General features: G+C 39.3%; 1 protein-coding gene across 3 annotated transcripts in view; it reads left to right on the top strand.

Annotated features, from left to right (window-relative positions):
* ccser1 (coiled-coil serine-rich protein 1) overlaps positions 1-22,328 on the top strand; it is a 116,750-nt gene that overhangs the window by 7,723 nt on the left and 86,699 nt on the right. For all 3 annotated transcript variants that reach the window (XM_085786551.1, XM_085786553.1, XM_085786552.1), the window contains exons 3-6: positions 96-513; positions 3,169-3,353; positions 11,247-11,337; positions 13,755-13,860. In XM_085786551.1, coding sequence (XP_085642677.1) covers positions 96-513; positions 3,169-3,353; positions 11,247-11,337; positions 13,755-13,860 — 800 coding nt within the window. The remainder of the gene's footprint in view (positions 1-95; positions 514-3,168; positions 3,354-11,246; positions 11,338-13,754; positions 13,861-22,328) is intronic.

Raw genomic sequence — 22,328 nt, 5'->3', positions numbered from 1 at the left:
AAAGTGGGTTTTCTTCTTTTTCAATAATTATGTTTTTGGTTTATTAGGGGCATGTTTTGTTTTTACACATACTCAATAAAATGTTCTCCCCTCAGGTTTTTTTCACCCCAGCTCAGTCCAGCACTGAAAAACCCTTACTTCCTGACACCAGCACAGCCAACAACACAGACTACGAGACTGCCGTGTCCCTCTCAGAGCCAGAGACAGCTGTACCCTGCCTGCCCCCGCAGGAACAATCACTGGAAGAGAGGAAGGAGAGGGAGGAGGAGAGAAAGGAAGCGAGGGAAGAAGCCTCAGCACAGGAGAGGAAGGAGCTGGCGGAGGAGAGGAAGGCGGGTTACCTCACAGAGACCACAAGCGAGAGCGAGGCATGTGTGGTGCGCAGCGAGGGCTGTCACTCAAACCCAGAGCAGTCGGAAAGGAGGGCGAGAAACACTCGCTCTGTGCAAGAGAGAGGAGGCTTCTGCGGCTGCCACGAGCCCAGAGCATCTCACTTGAGGAAACCGCACGCAGGTACTGTACAAAACTCATGCAAACAGCAGCAGGTAAATCACAGATTTACATGGCCGCAGCAGCCACTGACACACTCATACCAAAGTGTACAGTGAACCAAGATGATGCTGCACGATTACAGACACACAAACGTGACTTTCATACTTGTTTGACATTCCTTGGCGATTCAATTCTTGATTAGGTATGTTATCTTGGAAGGAAGCACCAGTAGTAACCTCTGGCTATGCTATGATGTGAGTGTAGCAGCTGGCTTCACTCCTACATGTAGCCTGTTGCTCACTAGTATGACTCACACGGTTTCTTTGTTGACTGTGGACGTCCTTTTCATTCCATTCTCTTTTTAGCTTTACTTGTACACATAAGTATTTCCGATACTAATGACTCATGTTTGTGATTCAGGGAGGAAGAGTTGACATGTTGGTATTTTCCTGAGATGAACAGTGTATTTAAAGACAGCCCGATATTAATGTGGATGAATCTACATTACCCACACTTGTTAATGGGTCCATTTTCGATAAATATATCGTTTTGTCTTTATAGTTACTTTGTTATTTATTTGTTATTATTTAGTGGTCGGCTCGCCCAGCATTTCCTACTTTCGGTTTCCCGGATGCTGCCCGGTGGGTCAGGGGAATAACGTCGCTGAATCGCCGTTTAAGGTCGAAATTACGACGGTATCTGATCGTCTTCAAACCTCCAATTTTCATTCTTGATGAATTAAAACATTCTTTCGCTTTCGTCCGTCTTGTGCCGGTCCAAGAATTTCACTGTGCGCGCAGAGGCTCATGGGAAATGTAGTGTGAAAACACTTAGCTTTCCAAAACTCCTCGTAGTCCCTTTAGGTTTTGTAAATAGATGTATCAAATAGTGAAAGTAAAATCAGTCTACAGCTGTCTCACTTCTCATCAAGACATTCATAATGATCTCTGCCAAAGTGATGCCATGCTCCTGCTCCTTCAGTTGCTGTTGTGTCGATCACTTCCTTATGCACAACTGAATAAACAAGTGAACGCGAACACCTAAAATCTCAGAGGGTTCATTAACAAGCCACTCTAAAAGGAAGAGTAGTGAAACCTAGTTAAATGAGAATCAGAGTCGTGTCTGTCATGTCTCACTCAGCTTGATGATCAGTACTAAATGACTGGTTTACAACGTAGTGTTTTCTCCAACTTCCAAATTCGTTAGTTCCTCAAGCTTTTTGAGAAAAGTTGCAAATGTTTCCAAACATTATAAATGTGACAATTTTAACAGCTTAAAAGTGTTTTGAAACTCTTACAGCTGTCATTCCCTCCAGCACATTTCTGACTCACACAGTTAATTTGAAAAAATACCCTCAGTCTAATAAATCAGTGCCAGCTGTGGGTTAACAGTAGTGAAACAGTGTGTCATACTGAAAATTTGTTCCCTAGCCAAAGATGATTTGTTACCGCCCCCCTCACTCCCGCTCCTGTGACTTCTGCTGCAACATATTGATGAGTAATTTTATTTTTTTTTGTAGCTGAGGCTTACTCAGTAATGAAAAAATCTCCCTAAATCTGCAGCAAGTTTCCATGTCTGTTCACAATTTATTTACCTTATGTCAGACTTTGCAGCATACACTAAAAAACTTCACAAATCACAGCGTAACTAGAATTCACCAACTGTGTAACTGCAAATCAGAATAAGTTCACTGCAACTGACGATTGCATATTTTCCAACGATGAAATACATTTTCTTAATGCCAGATGAAACTGTGGAGACGTTCATAAACATTTTGGAAACAGATAAATGTCATCAACCTTTGAAATACTATAAACATAAAATATTAAATTATTTTTGAAACTGCCACTGCAACTGCTGTGGTGTACTTTTAAAGTTGGCATGGTTACAGTTTCATCTGCCAGGAAACACTTATTGCTGTATTAGTTGCCTGTTTTGACGTTGTGAGCACACACACACACACTCTCACACATGCTCATTGTGTTGCAATGCATGCCTGCAGGAACGTAGCTGAATATTGATTACAGTTGGTGAATTCCTAGCTTCCAGACGGTGCAAATCACAGACTTTCCGCGGTGATAACAGGGTGGGTCTGTCTCTCACACTCCGCAACAACATCTTTTTACCATATTCATTTTAACAAACATTGTCACAGGCCTCTGTTATGTTGCCTCCTGTGAACTGGTCTGATCATCTATAGGATGGTGTGAGTTTCTACTGACATGACTGCCGATAGCCATGGTAATCATACGGCTTCTTCACTGTTTTGTTGCTCAGTGCAAATGCAAATATCTCACATATTTCACAAGAACAAATATAAGAAAGAAAACAGACACATGCACATGGAGGAAATTGTGTGTGTGTTAGAGAGGAAGAGGACATTAAATGCCAGTATTTAAAAATGTTTTATAGTTTGTCACCTAGTGGGAGGACATTGTATTTTGTGTTTTCACAGCTATCTATTAATGGATCAAAATAGAGCACTTAAAGCAATTCTCTGTTCATCTCAAGACTTTTGTCCCTGAAATTATTCTTCATTTTGTCTCATTGTTACAAGCAAATGGGTGGCATACAGTTCAGATTTAATTGTAAAACTGAAAACTTAAAACTTGAATTCATCTTGTCTTTTTGTCTGTCTTCCTTTGTGCCTTTCCAAATTTTCTTTCTGTACTCCAGCTTCTCTGTGCAGCAGTGTCAGTCCCTATCATGAGGTGATGCGGATGGAAAGGCGTCTGCGCTCATCGTCTGAGGGTGCAGGTGGGCCTCGTATCCATGGAAACCACAGAGATGCCCCGGGCATGGAGGGATGTGGTCTGCTCAAACACAGAAACAACTCCTCTTCATCCAAGCTGGGGAGTCTGGTAGGTCTTGAGCTGTGTGTGTGTATTATGTCTTGTTATTGAAGCATCTTATTTCTACACACATTCTCCAATGTGTGTTTTGCTATGTGAATATGACCTAGAACTAGGCTATTGAAAGTACTTTATGAAAGGCAAGGAAATGCAGTAGGACAACATTAAAAGCATGATGAAAAGAAATAGCCAATCTATTTAAATAGAGAAATAAAAATGAGGACCATGTATTTATTCATTTCCATGCAGCAAAGTACGTATTAACCAGTGGTTTCTCCAGTCTAGAGCATATTTCTTTCTTTGTGTGTGTAAATGTGCTATACATGCCTTTTGTGCATCAAGGTAAAAGGAACCATACAGGAGTTTTTGTTATTAGTGAGAACTTGAGTTGCTTGCTTAAATAAGCAGTGCTAGCTTTACAGACATTCATAACACCCTGAATTGAGAAAACATAGTATTATGCTAGAACTCTCAGATAAAATATGGCTCATACCACAATGTCAGTTTCATGGCGCTTGACCCTCAAGTGACCCTTAAAAGAAGCCTTTAAAAGTTTAGCAATGCTTTACTAAACAGTGCGTTCAGTAAAGTGAAGTGTTGAGTAGAATAGTAGAACAAAAATAAATCGAAATCGTAGCCTCATCAGTTTTTTGGGCCTTATAGTCACTCTCTCCAGAGAGTAAATAACTGCAGATGTGGCCGTTGTGTAAGGTTACACACAGTTATTTAGTACGTCCAAAAATTTGAAAAGAGACACCATCGACTCCAAGCAGTTTTATCGAGTTGCTATTTATTCCCACTTACAACTCTACATCAAGGACAAGGGTAATAGTTTCCTCATAGAAAAATCTGCCACTTGATTACCAAATTGCCATTGCATCACTACAGGAAGAGCCCTGCCTTTAAATGGGATGAAAAGAGAGGATGTAATTGGGCTCAAGTGCAACCAGCTGCTAACATACTCCCTTATTATACTGTAAAATAAGGGATCTTTCCTAATCTCACCCCACATGCCTCTGGCCATGAAAATACCAAGAGTGTGCAGCGTGTGCAGTGGGCACAATGATCTCAACTGTGCGTTGGAGTTGCTACATTTTCACTTTGATTAATAGATAGAAATTCAGAATCAAGATACAGTATACTGTATCTTAAACTCAGATTGAGATGGACAGGTTATTTAATTGAATGTGAAAGAGACCTGGATGAGAAATTTCAAACAACAACAAGTGGGACCTCATTGTGTCTCTCTTTAAAAGAGTAATTCTGTATTTTTTTTGTACATGAATTTGAAAGACACAAAGTGTGGTTTCTTAAGTTTGAAGCTCTTAAAGGCAAAGCTTTGAAGTTAAGCACAGTGCAAGTGTGTGTGGATTAAGCACTCTGAAAAACTTCCTCAGTCATTGGTGGGATTTAATCCTGGCTGTTAGCTTAGGCTGTCTAACAAACATTGCACCCGTCTTTGTTGATGCATGCTGTAGCTCTTTTGTTTCTTCGGATAGTCTATCCAACACACACGAGGAAGCTCAGTGGGAGGAAAGCTGGTCTGAGTCAATCCCATTTATTTTACCAGGGACTATAGGCTATTACCGAGAGATTAAAAAGGGCAAGGATATACACAGCACGTTCCTATGTACTTTACAGACTGCACATGCTTCAGGACATACGCTTCTCCAAACGTAGCATAATCTCTTCCTTTCCTGCTCCGGGCCCATGAAGAGCCCTTCAGGGGCCTGAGTCATGGAGGAAAGGAAGCAGCCTTGGAGAGTATATTAAATTATGTAGCGCCACTCTTTTAGCTACATAGAAGTTTTTGGTTTGGAGTGGGCACTTGTATCTAATGAAAAAGTGCCTTTGCTCAAGTGCGATTTCCATATATGCAATACCAGTATGCAAACCATTACATCTCTTATGTAAATAAATGCTTAAGATATGTATATATGTAACTATATACATATTAATATCTATGTATGCCATTCTAGACCTTATTTTTTACTTTTTTTTTGATTTTTTGTAGAGCTTTATGTAGAGATGATAGAAGGATGATTTGTATTGAAAACACTGTGGCAGACAGTGGTGTCCCTGTGTTAAGGAAGCTTTTGGGAAAAGGCTTTTATTGTTGCTGTGTCATTACAGCCCAGACAGAATGTAATTATCATAAGGCAATTAAAGAATTGGTGTGCAGAGACAAATGGTTAATTTGTTGAATTTGTGGAGAGTAACTGTGAGGTACCTCTGTGAAGCGAAGCAAGGCTGTGCTTGCTTGTGCTGTTTGGGGCTCTCATCCCCGTTGTTATTGTTGTAATATCCCTTTGGGAAGCCGTGAGACATTTACTTTACCAGCATAATCAGCGTTGGATGCTCATAAGTTTCTCAGTGATAGCTGAGGCTGACAGTGATTACATTCAATACCAGCGGACAAAAAAGAATTACTTAAGATGTTGTTGAGACATCCTCTGTTTTCTCAGAGACCAGCTGAACGATGTAGAATATGCATTTTTGTTCGTAGTTTGATTGACATACATGGCACAATAGTTCAACTGCAATCCATTTCAGTTTGACTGTGGTAGTTATGCACATCAACAGATCCTTGGCAGCTTGCTTGTTAGAGAGTGTTTTAATCCACAGTGCTTTTTGTTTTCAAATCCTCCAGTCTGAGTGCTTCCTTCTAAAGGCAAGATATCACAAGTGAGGTTTGTATTAATCAAACAACATATAAGGATTCACAACCACAACCAGACAGTTGGGTTATTATATGGAAAACAATCTGCAAATATGGGTATTGATATTGATTGCTCCCTTTGCCCACAGATACCATTATAATAATTATCATACACATTTCAAATCTTATCATCTTCTCTGAGGCCATGTCTCTGACTGCAAAACTGTAGAAAGCTGAAAAAAAACTCTCATGACTAATACACAGACATTTAATACCACACCTCTTTATTAACAAGGGGGTTATGTTTTCATCACTGTTTGTTTATTTGTCAGTAGCACTATGTAAATAATAATGAATCATACTGAACCTGGAGGAACATGGTCCAGGGGGAGAGCCCATTAAATTTTGAGGCAGATCCAGATCATTTACTATGAATTAAATTTTCTTTTCTCTGCAGTGTGTTGGATGTTGTTTGACATTGGCCTGTGCAGAGGTCTCTGCTCTCTGAATGCCCCCCTGGTTGCTATTAGCGCCAGTGACATAATGAGCAAAAACGCTGTGAAACAAACAGCACTTGTTTTATTATCATTATTATGTTGTTAAAATATTAATGTAGGAACTAGGGAATACAGGACAAATGCCACGGTATGCAGAGAGTTGGGCCAATATTGTGATGAATGACTAACTCTGTATTTATGCATGTTCTAACAAAGCGTTATTGTCATGCTGCATATGGACTTCATATTAACTAAATGTATTGAAATATTGAACAGAGTTTAGTAAGATGGCAAATGTACCTGGAAAGAAATGGAGTTAATAGTCAATTAGGGGATCATTAGTGATTAGAGAGAAACAAATGCCTGCAGAACCTTTAATCCACATTAAGGTGACTGAAGGATTCAAAACTAATCCGTGATATCTTGAGGTTATGTTGGTTCATTCTGGGAGTTTTCTTTTTTTTTGGTCCTGTTTTGAAATTACATTAGAGTGAGTTCATTAGCTGGTTTATACAGAATGAAACTCCCATGACTTTTTTCAAATGCCATGATAAACTGGTAATGCTTTGTAATGGAAAAACTGACACTTGAATTGAGATTACAAGACACACAATTTAATAAAAATGGGAAAATGGATTGATTATAGAAGCCAGGAAGAGGACACCACCATTACCACTGGATAAAAAGACTTTGAGAAAACAATAATTGTCTAATGGTGTATTTATGTTGCACCTTCACACTGTAGTTGTTCAAAGAAAATCTCACTTAAAAAAAGAGTTAAAATGAATAGATAAATAAACTGGTAATGCTGAGGCATAACATAATGCATTGCTTTGTTCAAAGGTTCAAACTTACCTACTCCCTGCTTTATTAAATATATATGTTTAAGGCTCCATTATGTTAGTGCTCAAGACTATTACTGAGCTTTGAAATATATTTCTGCAAAATAACTTATATCTCATATCTTCTCCTGGTAGATATTGAGACTCCCAACTCCCAACTAAATGTGCTTTCAGGCAGTTTTTTCCCTACCAACATTTACCGCCACAGTATGACAAAAAACAGGCAGCACAGAAAACAGTGTGTGTGTCTTATGAATTACATACATACTTAATCTTCGAGAAATCCTTTTGTCAAGACTGCATATTACACAAGCAGGAGATGCAGATATCTCACTCTAAGTTACGAGTATAGACATATTTTCTGCCTCAGCAGTCGCAGACACAAAATATTCTCATAAAGTTGTCATCCTTACATTATGTCATATAATATAAATATTTGAGGTACATGTACCGCAGGTTTATGGCCATGGTGAAAATAGGGATTCAGTTTCCTGCAAAGTCGACCGTATAAAGCAGCTGCATTTAGTTTTTGTCTCCTGAAATTTAAATGCCATCGCCTGTTGAGTATTAAAGAGATGTTTGCTTTGGACTGGCATGAATGATTATTCTGTGTTGATAAGAACTGACAGTTGTTAAAAAAAATAACAGTGTTTGGTGTTGTAGGTGAGGCATTGTGGGTAAACATCACTTTCTTTTCATTCAGCAAACGGATTTCTGATTTGACTGGACATTCAATCCTCTATTCCCTCGAGCACATCGTAAACACAAGTGAAGTGTCTGCTCAAACACAATGAAAGTCATTTGTTAGTCCATATATTTTCCATTGCTAGAAGCCATAATACCTGGCTGCACCGCTAAATCCCTCTCCCTTGATCTTAATGCATTTACCACCCTCAAGCACTGAACAAATGTAATTTTCATAGACTGTATGTGTGATTTTCCCAGAGTGAACAGAAACCAGTGGCCTTTAATGGACAGAAAAAAAAACCTCCTGCTTCCTTTTCATCCCTGTTTTGGATATCTTTCTGCTTGGCAGTTAGGAGATGGAGTCATCTTTAAATGAGACCTGAATCTGATATTATCTCTATTAACTCAAGGATTACACTCACTCAAATCACACAAGCGAGGTAGAAAGGTGACATCTCTGTGTTGTAAAATCATATTAACACATTTCTGTGGTTAGAGGGCCACATTAAAATGGGTAATTTAGCTTCAAATGAAGTCTGTGTGCAGTAGTATCACTCGTTATGGTTCTTCATTTCTTTTCCAATACCTTTTCAGCTATTAGCTTTAATGCCTAGAATGCGATCTTGTGTTCAATTGCATCGCCCCGAAACATGCTCTGGTTTTCTGATGTTTGCTACACAGAGAAACCGACGAAACAATGAAAGACCAACAATGTAAAGCTACATGTTAGGTTCACAGAACAGAGGCTCTAGCCTTGAAGAACACTGATATAAATGTTCAGAAATTCCTCTCTCCCCGCTCTCCCATGCACACATGCAGGGACAGATGTGTGGCTGAATAGTCAGGCATGACACTAAGCATTCAGGCTGTTATACTCAGATGGGAGGAAATCGATATTGGACATGGCTGTGAGGTTCTCAATGTCCAAACAACAGTGATGAAAGCTGAACAGGGCTGTTTATTGAATTTTTTGGATCCATCTGTATGGAACTGGTGCATATTAGTGTTTGCCTCTTGATATTTGATTTCATGGTTTTCATTTTTTTGTGCACAAAAGTTCAGGCATGATCCTAAAAAACAATATTATGATTTCTAAAAGCCTCTAGCGAGAACCATCCACCTTTTTTCACTGTGAACAAGGTTACTTAAGGTAATAAAGTTTATCCAGAACCAGTTCAAAGCACTGGTCATAGTTTTGTTCAATCATTTTTTGGCCTTGTGCGGTTACCATAATGCTGAGACTTGCTACACTAAGACTACTCAGGTCCACTGGTATCTGTTTTCAGTATTATAGCCCACCTACTTGGTATGCTGTGTAATTTGAATATGCTTATTTGCAAATAGTGTTTGACCTTGGTTTTGCTAAGGCATTTGTGAAGAAACCTGCTGATGGTGTTTGCAAGTTCGCCGTGGGGCTCATGTTGGCTGTTGAGTTTCTTCCCTTTTTTCTTGTAAGCAACTTTTTTTTACTGCAGTGAATTTGCCTTTTATGACCATCAGATGGCAGCGTTGACTTTTCAAATGCACCTGCAGAAAAATCGTCTTCCTGCATCATTATAACCTCATAATAACCAGAGAACACAGCAGAATGTACTGCAAGTCAATAATAAGGAGTGACGCATCCCTCTCTCTACAGTCTTGTGGCTATAGCTCATTTGACACATGAAGGATTAGGGAAATATGAACAGTAATGTCTAAAACTTTAAGACTTCTTAATAAATATTAAACCTTTAATGGTAGTGAAGATACTGTTGACATCTTAGAGCCACCCAGGATGGAGAAAGATTTGTGAAAAATGGATTTCAAGTCTTTTTTGAATTGTTGTGGCTGGAGTACATTATCACTAATATCTGAGTTAATTTAAACAGCTACTTCGGGGTCCGTCATGAAAGACAATTCTCCGCATGCACACAAACCCTGTAGATCTATTTTTATATCAGTAAATTGTTTTTAGAGTTGGCAGCGCAGTCATTGTTATAGATTGTATTTCATGCATCTTAAAAGGTGGGAGGTAATCCAGGTTGACACAGTCGAGATACTTTTAGCTTTGATATGATGAAGCATAAAACGGGGACTTAAGTGTTTGTCATAATTGGTACTTCAAACTTAATTGTAGTTTTGTGGTCTTTGCATTTAAGGATCTTTGGTTTCCTTTTTCCTTGAATTGTGGTTAACTGTGGGTCCATTACATTTGCATTTATCATCTTTTTAAGAAAAGTTTTCAAAAAATACTCTGCTGCTGTTTAGTACAGTATTCAGTTTTTTATGTGATCTAAAATTTATATTAGTTTACTTAAAAAAAAAAAGGAATTCATGAAGGACTTTGAAGCTTTTGTGCTAAATCGTGTGATACTGTACAGTGGTATTAATATAGTTTGATTTGAAGCCTTAAAGGAAAACATAAAACAATTTACCAACACTGTGAGCTCGAGAAAATTATATTTTTTTGTCTCTACTTTTTCTCTCTATTTTTGAATAAGGAATGTGTGCTCTAAGTTATGTCACACTGGCTGAGAACATCCTGTTCGCTACATGGTAAAGCAGATAATGAGGTTTTAGAAATTTCTAGTGCACAATCTTGAATCTCACATAACTTCTCTTTACCATGAAGAGTAAATCCTGTAGATTTGCAAGTTGTTTCTGGTTTGCTCAGCAGCTTTGGAGGCACAAGAAACGCTGACAGATGTTACAAACTACAGCCTCATTTGCCACTTGCATTGCTTTCACCATTGAAACCTTAATGATTCCCACATAACAACCTTGGATGCAATGATGGGGAACTAAATATATCATTAAGTGCAGGCAAAGCGGAAAATATTCAATGCCCTGATAAAAATAACCACGTGATTGTTGCTAATGTTAATAATGTGTTGTTTTTCTGGTCGGTGAATCGCTGAATATTATGAGCCACCTGGAAGAGAATCTTTTGATAATTTCCTGCAATGCTGCTGTCATATCATAAGCGTGTCTTTAATTAACATTTTTGTTTTTTTCCTCCTCAGGCTTTGCAGAACCTATAGGATTAATGGGTGATTAGCTGTGCAGTAACTGTATTAAAACAGTTTATCATAATGACTTGTTTAGACCAAAGTTTTACATTCTAAAGACAGGGAATACAGAATGATGTAAATCAACAATAGTCAAGAATATAATAATCATTTTATTTATGTATGTCAAAGTTTATTTTTTAAGTTGCCTCTTTGTTTTTGCTTTCCAGGATGTATTAAACAACCTGGGCTCCTCGGAGCTGGATGAAGATGATCTTATGTTAGACCTGGACCTCTCTGACGATCAGCGACATCGACATGGTAACTTGTACTGCATCTCTACACAGAGGTCTTAATGTCAAGTGTGTGGGTAGCATACAGCAGGGTGAGGGCAGAAACAGACGAAACACCAACTCAGTTCTTCACACTTAATTGTATCACTATAGCTGATTTTCTGCACCAGTCCAAGTACTTTTGCATCAGTGCTTATCGGACAATTACTACTACTATTTCCAGCATTTGGTGCTATTAGCAGCTCGGTCTGATTCGTTAAGTTTAATTTAAAGTTTAATTTTAAGTTGGTTGCCCCAAAGTCATTGTTGCTGTAACTCTGGAAAAAACCAAGCGTTCAAATCAGAGAGAGAAATGAAGGAATCTGTCACATACAAACTCTTGCCTCTATCTATCCCTCGTTCTATTCAAGTGAATGTCTGCTCAAATTTTTCTCATTGTCACAGGTTCTCTTCCCTCCTTCTTTTTCTTTTCCTTTCTTCACCCCCTCTTTGCTGTGCTGCTCTCTCTAACCTTGTTGCTGTCTTCACTCCCTGTCTCTCCTTTTCCTCATTAGGCCACCACTTTTCCATCACCTTAAATCATAAAACCAGTACTCTCCCTGGTTCTCTCAACATGTGCCACAAGACTTTGATGTGGCTGCCTCATTTAGAGCGATTTATCCCCTTTGTTGTTTTGGCATTTCAGTCACACTCCTCCTGAAATGCCTCATGGTGGAAAAGTGACTGTCAGTGGAGAATTACTGCTCATGTTCTGCCACTGTGCAGCACGGAGTGCCGAACACAGTAACCCCTAGCTTCTTTTCATAAAAACACACCAGGAAGCAGTTTTATTGTACAAGTGTGATTAGTGGCTGTAACCACAGCACATGCAAATGTGGTAAGAGGGACTTAAAGTCTTTATGATCACATGCATATGTTAATTCATGTTTATGTTATTGTTTCTTGCTGTGGCAATATGGTAATCAAACAAAACTGTAAGCTCTCCTAAATACTGTCAGTATTGATCAGGCTTCTCGTGATCTCAGATTGGTTAATGTTTGCTTTGTATTAATACATATCAAAACACAAAAACTCAAAATGTACACATGGATTTAGGCAGTTGATGGTTGGCTCAGTGTTATACATGAATATAAATCACTCGAGTGGATAAACGTGACAGAGAAATTTTATCATCCTGCATTTTTGCGCCTCATGTTACATGCAGACACAGGAACTACATGTTCGACTGGAAGCAACAGGCAGGCAGGATACATTTACCCTCGGTTTAAGATAAATTAGATTAGATTACATTAGATGTACTTTATTAATCCCAGACTGGGAAATTACTGTGTCACAGCAGCAGATACACATTATACAAATGGTAAGAATGAGGAGAAGAATAAATTGTAACAAGTATGAGAATAAAAATATATGCATAATATCAAGGGTATAAGGAAAGGAAGGATAATATCTCTAAGTATATATGAATATGTAATATATAAATAAGTGTTCAGTCCTGTTGTATAGGCTTATTGCGTTTGGCAGGAAGGATTTCCTCGTTGTGTGTGAGCATGTTTGTCTTTTAGTCGTCTTTAACCAATCTCTCAGTGAAATTCCAAAGGCCTTGGCTGATGAAGAGGCACCATCCTTAATACACACTCTAACACACAAGCGTGGATGCTTAGTCATTAGACCTAATGGCTTGCAGACTGTAGCATGAAATTAAAGGTTTGACAAATTGTTCTCATAAAGTCAAGGGACGAAGACTTTGTTCTGGTGATGGAATAGTGAGGTTCCCCCACACACTCAAATTAAAGGGAGTAATTTAAAGAAACACACCTGCAGTGCACACACATTCAGGCATCACATTGAATGCAGATAGGTTTAAATACACGTACAGTTTCATATCATGATGTTTTCACCGAAGGACACATGCCTATCCCACACACCCACATGCTCTCATTGGCTCTTCTAATTTGTACCCCTCTCAGGTGGCTTCTTAACGCCTTTATTAAAAAGCAAGCAATTTCACAGCAATTTATGGCCAACAGTCTTGAGCTGCAGGGCTGTGTTCCTACCCCATCTGTGACTGGCGCCCTGTGGAATCAGGCGGGGACAGAGAGAGAGAGACACAGGGACCTTTATGGGGACATGACAAATTTTGGTTTAACATGCAATCTTTTGCTCGAGATTCTGTCACACGACTGTGTCAAATGTGCCACTAAAAGCAGATATATTAAAAACCTGATAGTATCATAATTACTCAAATCTATCACTACTGAAATTTAATAACCCATTTGCCGCTTTACAGCTCTGCCTCAGTTTGTGAGGAGATGTAAAGAAATTATTAATTATTACCGTATGTTTGATTGCTTAATATGTTAGGTTAGGTCTAGGTGTCAGCTGAGATGACAAAATAAACTTGATATAATTAATTACTGAATGTGTGTTTTGCTTCGTGTGCAGTGTCGAGAGAGGACTCCAGTCAGTCCCTGGCCTCCTGTCTCAACCTGCTCCCCTCCCCCATGGACCCGTCAGGAGATCGAATCCCAGGCAAAGAAATTCATCAAAGGTATATTCATATTAATGTACTCATATGTGCTGTCATGTTTTCCATTTTCCACAGGGAAGGTTATACAAGTATAACAGTAAAGTACTGCATGTGGCACATGCAGCTTCATGCTATTTCTATTCATTGCTATTTTGTTGATTTTTATTTTATCCTCATACTTCATTGCTAAAAGTTGTTTCATGTTTAAAGTCTTTGATGGAGTTGGCAAACTCAGGCCATACTGAGAGCACCATGTACAGTTCATAGTGCTCTTTTTTAGACCGTGTGCTTCTCCTGCTGCTGCTTTCAACAAGATCACCTACTGAGTCCTCATCCTTATCAGAAATTTGGACTGCAGTGGTGTCGGAGGGTCTGAATGATCTGTTCTTTTAAAAAGTGAATCAATAGTTTCCTCATCACCAAAGGGACAATTGGACATAATATAGATTAATTCATGTACCAATGGAGCACACGGATGGTGTATGAAGGGTTCTGTTTTGATGTCCTTACCCATTTAGCCACAGGGGCATTTATCCCTTATACAGTATATCTTCATTACATTAAAGCAGCAACAGTGTTGGGTTTTTTTTTTTTTTTTTTTTGTACGTCACACGCTTCATTGCCATGTGAGAGATAAAGGGAGACGGGGGTTATTGTCTATTCTAGGAATTGCTGATCTTGAATGTTCCCTGTAATGCATAACATGTTTTATGTCTTTCCCTCCCCTGGAGATGAGACAAGATTCTAGCACAGAAAGACAGAGGGTAAATAAATAAATAAATTCTGTAGGAATAAATATGCAAGCTGTCTTTCTGTTCTCCTCTGTCTCCCAGTAGCCGACAGCTGAAAGAGAACACTTAGACTTTCTGTTTGTATGTGTGAGTAACACTGCCAAGGATGGTTCCATATCTGATTTGATTTGGAAACTTGTTTCTTCTCCATGCTCAGGAATCAGGATAGGTCTTGCTGGACACACACATAAATGCATGCACGCCCACACATTCGCACAGAAATGCACACACAAACACAGCAGCTCTGTGGATAGGGCTTATTTGCTTTTATGGAGCCAGTGGATAATAAAGGGGTTGTATCACCAGTGGTATCGTCTGGTGGTGTGTCTGACAAGCCACCAGATGATTATTACTTTACCTTTCAGTGCTCCCTTCTCCTCTCCCCGCTTGAATTTATATTATTTTTGCTCGCACCCATAGAGTAGACGTATCGGCCTATACATATTTTCCCCTGAATAAACCCTTTGATCTTTTTTGTTTACAGAGACAGTGCAGGTCAACTTGTGTGAGTGGTTTTGAAGTAGAGTTGAAGGATTCGTACGACACCATTGAGACATCGGCCTTAGCCATGCATTTTTTTGAGAAGGTTTTTTTTTTATCATGGCTCTAACACACTTTGAATGTTTTGCCAAATAGAGAGACATTTTCTGTGTCTAGACAGTGTAAGTGAATCATGCAAGTCAGGAGTCAACCTTTTCAATTCATCCAAGGTTTTTGTCAGTTGTTGTCAGGCAGTTCATTGCTTGTTTCATTTATACTCAAGTCCCTTGTCTTCACTTGTCTTCAAAAACACTGAGGAGCTTTCATATCCACACATACACACAGAGACTCAAAAACATTTGCATTACTCCTCTCCATATACGACGTTGATGCAAAAATGTCTGTTTGAACGTAGTTTTGCTCTGTTTGATTGAGCTTATGTGAACTGCACTCACAGTTCAGTTAGAGATATCATAATACTGTAGGGGGAGTTGGCTCCATTCAATTAGAGATAAAGCATTACCCTAGTAAGCCTTAAACAAAGCAAGGAGATAGGGGATAAGGGAAGATCTGGGCTCTGGTGTGGAGTTAATATTATCCTTAATTGAAGTTTATCTATCAGTCAGAGTCTATAGTCATGCTAGCAGATCCATGGGCGCGTTTTCCAACAGCAGTGCTCTGCCAGCTTATGCCAGCAGGCTATCCTGCTGATGTACTGAAGGTACAGCATGATGTTAACCAGCTTAGTTTATTGTGATACAATGTTAACTTTTGCGTGTCATTGATAAATACAGAGTGCAGTTGAGTCTGTTGAGTCTTCATAACTAATAATTAGTTATTATTCTGATACAGATATGCAGACCAATTTTCAAGGGAATATGTCCAATAGTTGAAAAACAACTTTCAGTCTGGACAGAAGTGGTGGGCTGACTGACATTTCAGTCCCTAGAGCTCTGCTTCTAGTGTAACTACAGAGAAAAGCTATGCGCTAAATTTACATTTATATCATGGTGTCCCTGAGTGATGACCTAATTAGCTTCTTTCTCTTTTATAACAACCCAACAGTCTGCTTTGAGTCCCACCATTTTACTCCAAACCTCCAAATTGTAAACACATCACACCATTTGACAGTCCGTGTGCTACCAACAGAGAGACAGTGACATGATACACTTGGCTTAGGGAGAAGTGTGTTCAGTTAATTTCCTCACAGCAAGGGAGCAGTTTTTGTAGCTGAACTGCAGAGCAGCAGAGTAACCTTCGTAAATATTAAATAAAGACTGGATGGAGAGAGCGGCTACTCTTCAATAAAGTAGACAAATCACACCATTGAGGCGTAGTTAGACTTCTCCCTTTGATTTCAAAGTGAATTAAAACATGATGATTTATTTTTTTTAAAAAGAAATACATAGAATCCATGCCAGTGAAACATGTTTTCAGTCTGGAAATAGTGGAGCGGGTTGCATAACGCAGCCAGCTCTAAGTTTCTTACCCTGATCAACATCTTACCTGCTGGCAAGTGTTAATTTCCCACTGTGGTGGTTCAGTTTATAACTTCTTCTTACACAAAAAATTTCCACACACATTTTCCCGCAAAATTGTGTTTAGTCTGCGAGTGAAGCAGCTCAGATTGGAGAGGGGAAAGGTAGCAAAATGTGTTTGCCCAGGGCTTGCTCACCGTCTTTCTTTCTCTCTGTGTCTCTCTTGCTCTTTGTCTCAGGTTCCACATTCCCTCTAGGGGACATTGATTTGCTGGAGGCAAAGCAAGCTCCCTTCTGTTCACACACAAGAAAACACAAACACATGCACACACACACTCACACATACACACACACACACACACACACACACACACACACACACACACACATATACACATACACTCACCTGTCAGTCAGTCAGCCTGTCCAGAGAGAGTATCAGCTGCAGGATACTGCTGGCTGTCTGACAGGCTGCACAGAACATCTGCTACACACACACACACACACACACACACACACACACACACACACACACACACAGGCACAATCTTGCATGCATATTTCCTCTTTGATGTATGACAGATGAATGATTTTGATGACAGAAATTAAATTCTGTGTTTATGACTGTGTAAACATTATTACCACAGTAACAAAACCACAGCATTTAACATCCCTGTACTAAATATTAGTTTTCATGTTTTGTGGCTGCATAGATGTGTAGAGGAAGTGAGACGGACAGAGAGGGGGAGATGTGAGGAGAGCAGAGAGATACGAGAGACTGGAAACATCACGGCCCTTTGTCCTATATTCACTTTAATGTAGGACAAAGTATATGGAGTCACATTGTCCCTTACACATCGTACACGCCGCAAAGTAGCTGGTGAACAGAGATCAGTCAACAGAGACACAGTGTACTCTACTGTGGTCGTTAATCATGTAATCTTTGACAGCTCCAGATGAAACTGAAAGGGTGAGAATAAAGGCAGAGTAGGGTACAACGGCAAATTGATGCACTTCAAATAGATGCTCTCAGGCCGCAACTAATTGATGCCGTACCCAGTAAATAAAATGTGCGAGGATAGTGAAAAATGCCCATTATAATTTCCCAGAGTCCAAGGTGACCTTTGCAAATGTCATATTTTGTCACACCAACAGTTAAACCCAAAGTTCTCAGTAGAAGATCAAATACAGCAGGAAATCTGCACATTTGTGTCTAGAACAGTGAATGGTTTGTGTTTTTGCACAAAAAAAAACAAAACAATAACTAAGACAAGTTAATAGTGGTCAATTAATTTTCTTATTTATTGAGTAGTTCACCAACTGTGGCAGCTGTTGTTGTTTCCATTATAATGGTTTTGTAGTGGCCTCGTGAAAAAACAACAACTGTTTTCAGAATTAATCTGATCTGGTTTGGATTTAGTTATTTAGCATTATAGTGTAATGTTGCTCTCTAATTAACTTTTCACACGGCAGCTTCAAGCCTGCGTTTTATATTTAAATGTTGCAGGGACAGAATATGTTTTGTGTCCGTGCAGACCTCGTCAGTGTTGTTTGCTCTTTCACCAGTTGCAGTATTTTAGAAAACATTGCCGATCTTCACTGCGGGACAGTAAGGGCTGCGCCTCAGTGCCTCTTGGTTGGCAGAGGAAGGGGCTGCAGGGGCTAGTAAAACCAGTCAACGCTGAATATTTGTTTGTGTGATGTATTTCAATTATGTATTTTCCGTTAAGACTCCTCCCTCATCACACATACACACTTATAGGAAAAGACACTTAAAGTAGTAAATTTGACTTTGACAGTAGGGATATACAGTAGCTTGCCTGTTGCTATGGTAACGATTATCCGTCTATTGAGTGCTCTCTTCCCCCCTATTCTTTTCTTTGCCCTTTTCTCTTTTCATTGCTGTGTATTATTATGCAGAAGACAGGTAGTCCAAGGAGAGGACATGACAAACGCTCAGAGGTGTCCTTGTCTGTCAACATGCTGTGAACAGTCCAAATCTCAATTTTTCATATTTCCATATTTTGTGATAAGATGATTAATACAGATAAAATGTGATTCTCTTGTGTTGGCATGATATAAGACATCACATCCTGATGCAGGGCTTAAGATAGAGGGTAACTTCAGCAGTCCCTCACTCTCAGTTTGTACTTTTTTATCCATCAGTTGTAGGCCTATTGCATCAACTCTTTTTTTTTTGCCCATCTAAATGTAAGACAAATAAAACAAGTAGAACAAAATCATCTGGATCTTGTTAACTAAACTCAGAATACACACACAGTCTGAGAAAGGCATATCAAGTTATACTTGAGTCAGTTGGGTATTAAGACAGCGCTGAGCAGCGAAGAGGAATACAGAGAAGACGTGTTATGATAGGAAAAGACAACTTTCTCTCACATTGGGGTTGATGTGGTGCATAGTGATACTCTTTCAGATGGCCCCACAGTCCCCCACAGCTTTGTGCAATCCATGATTATATATAGAATTCACTTGTATACACGCATAAACACAGGAGCTGTTTATGAGGAATTTGTTTAATGTTAATATGATTCATAAAGTATTTCTGCCAAGTTGTTCCCTAATCCCACCTGACTTGATACAGTCAGCAGAAAGACCATGCATCTCCTCCTACAGTAAGTCATATGCTGACAGACATTCACTCATATGCACACATGCATACTTATAAAAATAGACAGGCATAAAAAAAAATCCATCAGAGTCTTGGAGTGGAGCTGGGGACGGATAATATGCACTGCAGTGTGACTTTCAGGCATAGACACACAATGGGAGTTGGTAGGAACAGAGTTGAGTCTCTCCTCCCTCTCTGTTCGAATTGCAGGTGATGCCAAATGATGCAAAACTTTGTTTATCCAGCAAATAGAGAGGAACTGAAGTTGTCTATCCACCCATCCCATTCTTGTGATTCACACAACATCTCAGGAAAACCGTAAGGAAACAGTGAGAGTGAGAGTAAGTGAGAGAAATAATAATACAATTGTAAGTGGAAAAAAAATAAAAATAATATAGTACAGTGAATATTCAGATGAACCGATGAACAAAAAATGCCAAACACATTAGTGTATCTATTATTAACACAATTTCAATACTTAGTACTTACTTATTAAAGTGTCATGATTATCATCAGTGCCACTATACTGCCACACAAATGAGCTCTTTATACCAGGAGGTGCAAGACCAGAGCCAGGATCATTAGAGATCCATCTCACCTCTGCAACTGCCTGTTCCAGCTGCTGAGATCAAGGAAACGGTTTAGGAGTATGATGGCCAAAACTGAGAGACTCAGGAGGAGCTTCTTTCCTCAGGCCATTAGACTCCTGAACCAGGACTCAACTTGACCACTCCCCCCACCACCAGGACTCAGCCTGACACACACACACACATGCACACACCTTTGCACATTCGCAATTACCTTATTTACATCATATTAGTTTTATTTTATTCATATTTATCTTATTTATTCTATTTATAAGGCCAGTTTAGGAGCAACCAGGAGACATTTCACTGCATGTTACTCTATGACTTCTGTATGTGACAAATATCTCGGACTCGATGGATTGATCGTGTTCAAAGGTCAAGGTCACTGCTATATAGTAACACAGTACATTTGATAACTTACATAAAATATATTATGAATTTTTGGACAGATGTGGTTTTACACTAGCCTAGAAATCTAGACGCACCCTAGCGGCAGCAAATATATTTGCTCCGTAGGTGGGTCTAGAAACGAGCCATAGGAACTTTTTGAGTCTCGAACACCGTTAGTGTTCACCAATCACAGCGCTCTATCTGTTTAGAGAGTCGTTGGGCGGGCTTAACGCGACGACGACATACATTTTAATTGGCTTGTCAGGCTAACGTCATCCTGCTCTTTGCTCTGATTGGTCGAGCGCTACCCTATTGGTGCAGAGGCAGTTTGAAAGACAGCCTTCATCCCGCCCCCTGGATTGAGCCGAGGTCTACGGGTCGTTGCCAGACTATACATTTTAATGATATAGTCTGGCTTGCCAGGGTAGTTTTACACTGCAAGTTGACTTGAGGCATGTGATGTAGTGATTCAAGTTTGCATTGTACATGTTTATCAAAGAAAATGTGTTATTTTTCTTTGTTCCTGATGTATTCTTTTGAAGAGAATAGTTTTATTGTTCTCACAGTCTGTTGCCCACAGATTGCTGGTGTTAACTAAGCGTCATGCTCTTCATGCCCTAGAGGAAAAACAAGAAATCTATGTTGTGGCGTTTTTAAATTTTCATACCAGCCTAATAGCTAAACATGTTAACAATCCTAGTGAGCTTCTGTCATGCCTATTTCTTTTGTGCAATGCTGTTGTTTAGCTTCTAATTTGCATCACTCTATTAGGTTTATTAAATGTTCAACACAGGGAGACTAATTAGTGTTGGCTTTCAGTTTTTCCTCTTGTTTTGAATGAGAACGTGTGGTTCTGATTTGTAACGCAGAGAAAAACATTACATTGGCAATGAATAAATCATGTCTTTGCTCTCCATTAAGTTTTTTTTTCCTTTTTGTTCATGTGGCCTTTTCCAGAAATGAAAGGAATTATTAACGTAGTATTCCTCGTTACTCTTTTGGTAACAGATTGCAAGATATATAAGATTAAGGACTCTTTTCCTGAACTCAAATGTCCTTTTGCAGCATTAAGGGGGTATTTGAAAAATAAATATGGGAAAACTTTTGTTTTTGGCTCTTGATGCATTGTGTGCCTCTTGCATCTTTACCTTGTCACTTTTTATCTTGGACTATACGGTATACTCTATGCTGATCGTCAGTGTATTTATGATGCAACATGCTGAGAATAGAGCACAGCTCCAAGAAAATGCACAGCACAACTGTTGAAAATTGCATTCTGGATTGCTTCATTGACATGTTAATCACCCCCATTTGTTTCCAAACGTCCTCGACTACAAACCAAAAACATAGACAGAACGAAAAATTCCCCATGAGAACTTGTTACTGAAAAGTTCCCTCATTCACATCTGTTGCATAGAATCAAAAAGCCATATTTACAGCAGTATTCAGGATACGGTAGCATTTGTTTTCAGAGGATGGTAAATTTGGTTCAGGTCATGTAAAGTTTAAAGGACTTGTTCAACATCTTGGGATATATTCTTTTTTTGCTTTCTTTCCTAGAGTTAGATGATGAAATCAATATCAATCTAATGTCAGTGGGCCAAGTAGAGAGATGTTTACCCTGGCTTAGTGTAGATGCCAAGCTTAAAGTGTGATGGGAGCAGGTAGACTGGCTAAAAGCAGAAATGTAAAAACACTAACTTGGACGAGCCTGAAGAAGCCTGATGCGAAACACGTTGCTCAATAAATCATAGATCCTCCTTATACAGTCTAAGTGTGCGGTATGTTGCCACGTTTTGTGGTTTTCTTTCTATTGATTGGACTTTTACGCCACACTGCCAGCACCTGGACTGTTCGCTGTGCACGGGCATTTTTCTAATTTTTACTTAATTGAGGGTGTTGTAACAATTTGTTGGCAGACAGTAACTAGGTGCAGTGACGGTGCTCATCACCCTGTTGTCTTGTCATCATAATGATGTTGCCAGGTTTGTTACCGATATGTCTGTTTAGTGACTAAGACTGTACCGTGCGCTGCCGACCATAGCTGGCGATGCTACGCACAAAGCCTAGGGGGAGGATACACTTTTGTTAACAAAGAAACATGGTTAAGATTTACATTTCTGTTTGGGTGAGA

This window comes from Trachurus japonicus, chromosome 9, assembly GCF_045865225.1.
Source record: "Trachurus japonicus isolate A0001 chromosome 9, Traja_1.0".
Lineage (NCBI taxonomy): Eukaryota > Metazoa > Chordata > Actinopteri > Carangiformes > Carangidae > Trachurus > Trachurus japonicus.
Note: the sequence above shows the minus strand (reverse complement) of the source record. Positions and strands in the feature narration are given on the sequence as shown.